The following is a 7,809-nucleotide window of genomic DNA, read 5'->3' on the forward strand; positions in this document are numbered from 1 at the left end:
TTTTTATTTCACATTTTATGTACTTGGACATTGCATGATCTTACAAACAAATGATTGTGTAGATTCTTTTATTTTTTCTTTTCTTCTTTTTTTTTTCTTTTTGCTCTTCTCTTTATTTATTCTTTTTTTTTTTTTTTTTTGTTTTCCTTTGCTCGCTTTCAATGGAAATTATTATATCTCGCAATGCAATAATAATACGTGTGTAAGTCTTATTAGAATATCATCTAATACTTTCTTTTCGATATTAATATATGACATTATATTAAAAATTAAATTATCTACAGTCATTGTCTTAATTGCTCCTTTTAAATATTTCAATATAGATTATTTACAGGTATATAAAAACGCATTAAGGAATGTTGAAGAAAAAAAAAAGAATATATATATATATATATATATAAATAAACTATATAAAATATATAATAAAGTTAGAACATAACTTTTTATAAGAATTGGTATAAACAGAATGACTTATCCTAATTATAAATTAATTATGTTATAATTAAACAAAAATTAACAGTTCGTGGTCTTTCATCGATTATATATCTTATAATGAAAACTATACGTGTTTTCTGGCGGAGCATGCATCTTTAAAATTGGTTGCATTGAAAGGTACAAAATAATCATCGTGCAAGTGTCTTATAATCGTTTCGATTGGACAGAGCTTAGAATCTCTTTTCGTTTTGTTGGTGTCATCGTGTTCGACGTACGTCGCGCTATAAAAATTGGCATTTCTACAAAATGGTATTTTTTGCGTGAAATCTTTACCGTTAATCAATACGCGAAAGTAAAAATCACTGGCAACGTGATCCTCGTTTTTAGAATTAATCTTATATACTTCGATAATAAAACGAGAAGCATAATGCGGTATAGTTACTCTATCGGATACTATGCCCAACGCAGTGGCAAGATATTCTAATGTTTTGTCGTGACCAGAGTATAAAACTATTTTTGGTTTCGCTTCAGATATAATGCGAAGCATATAAGTTACTATACTACGTAATAGTCCATATGCTCTAAGTAAACCATATTTTTTTCTACTGTTACTCTTAGCAAGTTGTTTAGCTTCCCATTCGGTATATGCGAAAAGACCAGTTACGTGTTCGGTTTTAACGCAAATTCGTTGCGTTTCAAAGTCTACACATGGCAAGGAGGCACCGTGACAGACGTAAGTTAACAGAGCGTCTCTTAAGGTATTTGGATCAATGGATTGAGCTTGTTCTGGAATTTCGAAAACCGCGTTCGATGCCTGTCTTATTAAATCGGTCACTGCCGGATGAGATTTCAAATGATCTGACATTTCCTAGAAATATAAAACATCTATAATATGATGATTTTATTTGTATTCATTATTATATTTAATTATTCTATGAGAAATAAAATAAATTAAATTACCTTTAAGTGTTGCTTAAAAAATCTTTCGGCAGCTGGACAGACACAATCGACGTTACAAAATGCATAACTTTGACTTTCCTGTAACGTTATCTTAGCAAGATTTTGAAAGGTATCATTTTCTAATAGCGCATACAACAATGCAACGGCACTCTGTACCGTTCTTCTATATCTGGTACTATAAACAACTACATCCTTGCTTGATATAGTACCGTTTCCTAAATTAAGCTTATGGTAATACGCATTTCTCAATGTGATTCCGGTTTTTAACAATTGTCCAATACCGAGCGTCGTAAGTTGTCCTATTTTACAATCCTTTGAATTACTTGGTAACATTGGAAAACCATGGAATGGTCCTAAAAATTGTGCCCATGCCGTTCTGGAATAACTCGAGACGTTTTGTAGAAAAGCTAGATAATTTGAATAAACATTTTCTAATTCCGGAAGTGTACCAAAGTCGCCGCCGCAATTAACTGCGCTTATATTTCTTATGTGAGCCAAGGGTCCTCGATCTCCATGACGAATAAACATCACTATACCGCCCAATGTTAAACTCCCATCAATTTTTCCTGATTATCAGAGATAGATAGATGGATAGATAGAGAGAGAGAGAAAGAGAGAAAAAAACAATAATTATGTGTACATATATAACGTATACACATATATATATATATATATATATATATATATATTACATATGTGTACATATAATCTATCTTTTTTTTCCGTTTTATTTACTAACCTATTAGATAAATAAATTTATTCAATTACCTTCGACCTCTGTTTTAATGTCATTTGGTGAATTACAAAATCGAAATATCTTCTTCGTTTTAATATCCGATTTCAAATTACGCGGATATTCTCTTATCAACAAATCACCGTTCAACGTTCTAGCTTGCATCGAACTCTTCTCATCGATTCCAATATATTTGTACATTCCTGTTGAAATATCAAACGTAAGATTCTTATCATTTGTTTTTTTATTTATTTATTTTTTTTTCATTTCTTTTTGTTGTTCCTTTTTATTATGATCGTTTGATTATTAAAAAATAAATCATCATTTTTTATACCTATTATTTTTATTAATCAAAGAGCTCCATCTTTGTAACTTTCGAATGCCCGACGATAAACACTACGCTGATCTTTTAGATATTAGAACGAAACTGTACTATGATACTATGAAAAGAATAACAATGAAATTTTTATCGTTATGTTTTTATTAATCATTTTATTACCCATTGATTATTTTTATCGACAGGTAATTCTTCGTATAAATTTTGATAAGTTCGATTAATTAAACATTTCATTGACTCTATCTCGCAAGCTCACTGAAATTTCAATTTTGACGTTGATATATACCAAATACATTGTTATTTTCACGTAACAAAATAATACATAATACAAGATATTTATCGATTAAACGTTAATCATATTGGTCTTTTACGTAATAAATAAATAAATAAATAAATAAATAAATAATCGTAAGTATCATTAATTTTTTATAACATTTTTACGTTATTTATTAACGTTGATTACTTTAAACACTTGTACATATGTACGTAGTTAATAAACGTTGATACTCTTCATCCGGTATCTCTTCTAGTCTTTGAACCAAGGAATTTGAGAAGACGGAAGTCGTGAGTATAGAGTAAAAAAAAAAAAGAAATCGTTAAAATAACAACGTAATTGAATTAATACGTCGTCTATATACGAATTTCCTATCGATGGTAAAATAAATGAGAGACAAACGCGAAAAGATTCTTTAACATTTCTTTTTTGAGGTTAAATAGGGATTCTCGTACTTGAGAAAATGTTAAGAACCACTGACCTGCATATACATACATATGTACGTAACATACATACATATGTATCTTCTTAGCTTTTCTTAGGTACGTCGCTAATAATAATAATAAAATCGACGTTTTATATAAAAAGAACATTAAGGTCAGTTAATATCAATAATATTATTCGTATTAGAAGTTCTTTTTTTATCGCGTATTATTTAAAGGTTATCTTTCGGAAAAAAGAAAAATCGTAATTGTATATGCATTGAAAAATTGTTGAATTATTATTATTATCATTATTATTATTATTATTATTATTATTATTATTATTATTATTATTATTATTATTATTATTATTGATTCATTTGTTTTGTAGGATCAAAGAAATATGTTAACTTTTGTACGAGCAACGACCGAGCAAAGCAACGAACAGTGAAATCGATCGAAATACGGATTTCGAGTAACTCCGAGAGAAAGAAAGAGAGAGAGAGGGTGAGTGAGTGAGTGAGAGAGAGAGAGAGAGAGAGAGAGAGAGAGAGAGAGAGAATGGGGAGAGGGAATATAGGTATAAAAGAAATATTATTATTATTTACCATTATACTCTCGATTCAAACGTTTGTATACACATCATATGACCTACACACGTATGTACGCAAAGAGGGATCGTGTTCGCTGTAATACGACGTAAAATCAGGTAAATAAATATGAAAAAGTTAATATTTTCGTCGTTGTGGTAGTTCTTCCTACGTAAACAGTCGATTCGTAACCTACATTCTATCTCGGACCGTGATAAGAGTCTGACGTAACAAGTGTTCAGAAATTAGCCCCTTTTTAAAAGGTACATTCGCGTTTTCTAGGCAAAAGAGTAAGAGGAGAAGAGAAAGAGGAAGCGAAAGATAAAGAGAAAGAGAAAGAAGAGTGGGAGATTGGAGAAGTAGAGGTAATAGAAGGAGCAAAAGAAGTAGTAGTAGTACTAGAAGAGGAAGAAGGAAGAAGTAGAAGAGCATACGTAAGGATACTCGAAAAAAGACAAAGAAAATATATATATATATATGTATATATATACATATATAAGTAAAAAAAGATAGATAGAGGAGAAATGGATTTACCTGCGACCAGCAGGAATATCCAAACGCTGAGAATCACGTAGCAGTAGAATGCACGATGCTGGTAAGAGATACGGACCATTTCCGCCAGCATTTTAGGACCGTGTTAGTTGAAGGAGCGTCGTGAGATGATAATGATGACGATGATAGTGGTGATAATGATGATGAAGAAGAGGATGAAGGAGGATAGGCGTTACGACGATGATAACGGTAACGACGACGACGATAACGATAAAGACGATGACAATAAGTTAGGAAATTGTTGGTATTGGTGGTCGATCGATCAGTTTGGATCTGGATCCGTTTGATCGAGTTTACGGATCTAAACTGCATCCTCGTTGTTCAGGCCTCGTTTGAGCGCCCTTTAGACGACATAGCAGCATCAGTAGCATCAGCAATAGAAACGGCAACAACAACAGCAACAGTAGTAGTAACAGTGGTAATAGGAGTAGCAACAGTAGTAGCAGTAGGAGTAGCAGGAACAGTTAACGATGGTAACAGTAATAACAGTAGTAACAATATCAGTAGCACAACTTCCTTCTATGAGTCGAACGAAGCTCTCGTCTCTTACGATGATCGCCAACTAGATGTTCCTCGTCGTCGCGACGCCGAAACGCGTCGCGACCACCCACGGGAATCGACTTTTTGCGTTTCCGAGAGGCGCATAGCCGCTCCTCCTGTCGACGCTAATCAAGGTTAGGTCGAATAGTAGTAGGTACGCGCAAGCGCTCATTTCTCCTCTTAGCTTGAGCTTGCGCGAGCTTAAGCCGACCGGGAACAGGCTCACCCGAAATCCCTCTACTAACGTTTATTCTTATCGAAGACACAGCGCCGTGTTTTCGCGCGACTATATACATACATACATACATACATACATATATACGTATGTACATATATATATATATATATATATATATATATATATATATATATATAGCTAACTTAGTCGCTAACTTCTACGATTTTAACCACAAATGAATTCGTTTATTCGTTACTATTGCAAATTAATGCATATTTATCTCTTATATATCTCTCGTTTTACGGGTTTAAGATTATTATGTCAAGATACTTTTAACTCCTTTCTCTTTTCGAGATGATAAATTAGTTTTTGTTAAAGAATAGCATATTATTCGTCTGGGAAATTCATCGCGTCAAGATAATAATATTAAATATAATGCATAATTTGTGGTAATTTGAGTGATATATTATTATGTCGTAATTAGATTAATTTTCATTCAATTTAAATTATCGTGAATTGATAATAATCGAAAAATTTGTTTGAACAAATGTGTTCTTTTAAAAAAAGTTCAATTATTTTGTTTCTATATATATAATTATACAAAACTATACGTATTACATAAAAGTATATATATATATATATATATATATATATAACTTTTCATGTGTTCTCAATAAGAAAAGAAAAAAGCTATTGATAATAAAGATAATCTATAATCTGTAATATTCTTTTTAAATAATAAAATAAGATTACGGAGATTTACGTGAGAATGAAAAGTTTTAAATTCAATCTTTCAATGGAACTTTTGAATTAACGAATCTTTTCTTTTCTTTTTTATTTTTTTTTTCAGAATTCTAGAAACACCTACAAACATCATAATTACGTGAATAATCGTGAGATCCCTTAGTGCATACCATAAATAGTATACTTTATCATTATATATATGTATACATATATACATACGTATGTATGTACATACACATAGTCAAAGGAACACAGAATGCGGGGGCGTTAGATTAGTAATCACAGTGAAGCGGTGCCGGTAGACGCGCACGATTACTAGTACGACTCGACTTCGTGGTTGTGTCTCGGTCTCGACGAGTAACTCGCATTAACTGCTCTGATACGAGATCCCGAGACTAACCACCAACTACGAACAATCTAGCCATCAACCTTAAACGGAATATATTTACGCTTATGGTATGTGGCTACGTAACGCATGCTGCGACTAAATTTCAGCTAGATCTCAACGAATTACGTCAGCGTCCCATCCGCTCTCTACTGTCATTTTTGTTTGTCACTTAAAAAAAAAAAAAGAAGAAAAAAAGAAAAAAAAGAAAAATAAGAAGAAAAAAAAAAGAAAAAGAAAAAGAAAAAAATCCCAATTTAGTACGTCAACGAGAATTACACTTTTCTGGATCTTAATAATTCAAACGTTAAATATCTCGTTTTGGTATATAAAGTCTTAAGAATGAAACATTTATTACAAAGCTAATTAATTATTTAAACAATTCTTTTTTCAATTTAAAATGTGCTACATTTGTATTCATTCATTCATTTATTTATTTATCTTTTAATTAATTAATTGATTAATTAATTAATTTTTTTTCTCTCTTTCTTTCTTTCTTTCTTTCTTTCCTTATTGCATACCGTCGTCATTGATGGCAAGAATGTACGATACATGTGATTTTTTAGATACGACGATTATAATTACTATGTAATTATTAGAATGGCTTTTGCGTTGTACATTCTAGATCTAGATGCAACTTTTACTGAAATGATTTTTTGCCCTTTTTTTTTCCTTTTTATATATATATATATATTTTTTGTTTTTTTTTTGTTTTTTTTTTCATTCTGTCAAGGTTTCGATATTATACAATCGTTTAGAAATATATTAGCAAACAACGAACGTTGCCGAAGGGAACGTTGATCAATTGTGAATTATTAAAGTTTTAACACATTTTGCATTATAATTTTCGGAGGTAATTGATCAAGAAAAAAAAAAAGAAAGAAAAAAAGGAGAAACTTGCGATTAGTATGATTACGATATAATTACAATTACTTTTTGCTCTTATCTTTTTTTCTCGTTAAAATGTTTTTTTCCTTTTTCTTTTTTTCTTTCAGAAACATAATTAAACCATGATGATGCATCCATCGTTAAACTGTTATTGCATCAAGAGTTATCAGAGGGTTGAGTCTTTGAACTACATTTTCAAGGATTCCAACGTTGTCAAGAGCCCGCACTTTGCCTTACTCTTATTATCATTATCATCATTGATGAGCGTGTATCAACGAGTTTGATCTCACGGCCTTGACGAAATATCATTGTCGCTATAATGCAATCGTTCTTAGTTTTTTTATTTTTTATTTTTTATTTTTTATTTTTTTTTTTTTTTTTTCTTAAAACTAGTCAAATAAATATAATAATTTTATTAAAAGAGAAATTGTCCGATAGTCTGAATTTCTATCTATCTGTTTAAAACGTCGTAGTAAATTCGTTTATATGTAATTCCGTTTGTAGTTTAGAGAATGAATAAGAGAAGAATTAGAGTATACTTTTCGTAGGCTTTTCAAAAGTACTACTTTAATAGTTACTTCTCGAAATGGAATTTAGTATCGGGGAAAAGGAGAGAAAGCCTTTTTTGGTAAAGGATTTGCTCGTTTGATCGGCAAAGAATTGAAGAGGGGTTGTATTGTTCGTTGGCCTGTTAAACTTTCATCCCTTCCTATCTCTATCTCTCTCTCTCTCTCTCTCTCTCTCTCTCTCTCCTAATTTTCTCTTCCTCTT

The 7,809-nt window shown here is 31.0% G+C and overlaps 1 protein-coding gene and 1 long non-coding RNA gene across 5 annotated transcripts; one reads left to right on the forward strand and one right to left on the reverse strand.

The window, feature by feature from the left end:
• Positions 1 to 105: 105 nt before the first annotated feature.
• On the reverse strand, positions 106 to 5,129 carry LOC124424218 (2-phosphoxylose phosphatase 1). The gene is made up of 4 exons (XM_046962964.1): positions 4,286 to 5,129; positions 2,164 to 2,331; positions 1,396 to 1,961; positions 106 to 1,303 (listed from the first exon to the last, which is right to left on the reverse strand). The coding sequence occupies exons 1-4, from the start codon at positions 4,374 to 4,376 to the stop codon at positions 560 to 562; spliced, it is 1,569 nt and encodes a 522-aa protein (XP_046818920.1). The 5' UTR covers positions 4,377 to 5,129; the 3' UTR covers positions 106 to 559.
• Positions 2,338 to 7,261, forward strand: LOC124424219. 4 transcript variants are annotated; one of them, XR_006942258.1, is made up of 3 exons: positions 2,338 to 3,336; positions 3,553 to 4,185; positions 7,146 to 7,261. It is a non-coding gene; the product is annotated as an uncharacterized LOC124424219 (long non-coding RNA). The 4 variants fall into 4 exon arrangements; XR_006942259.1 differs by having other exon boundaries at positions 3,553 to 4,116; XR_006942260.1 differs by having other exon boundaries at positions 2,338 to 3,281.
• Positions 7,262 to 7,809: the final 548 nt, after the last annotated feature.

Source organism: Vespa crabro, chromosome 5 (genome assembly GCF_910589235.1).
Source record: "Vespa crabro chromosome 5, iyVesCrab1.2, whole genome shotgun sequence".
NCBI classification, from domain to species: domain Eukaryota; kingdom Metazoa; phylum Arthropoda; class Insecta; order Hymenoptera; family Vespidae; genus Vespa; species Vespa crabro.

What these genes read in the sequence shown, in the direction of transcription:
- LOC124424218 (XM_046962964.1), bottom strand. Translation starts at nt 4,376, where the DNA reads ATGCTGGCGGAAATGGTCCGTATCTCTTACCAGCATCGTGCATTCTAC. An exon ending in GATATTCCTGCTGGTCGCAG is followed by an intron (nt 2,332 to 4,285) that starts GTAAATCCATTT and finishes ATATTTCAACAG; the next exon opens with GAATGTACAAATATATTGGA. An exon ending in CATTAAAACAGAGGTCGAAG is followed by an intron (nt 1,962 to 2,163) that starts GTAATTGAATAA and finishes TCTGATAATCAG; the next exon opens with GAAAAATTGATGGGAGTTTA.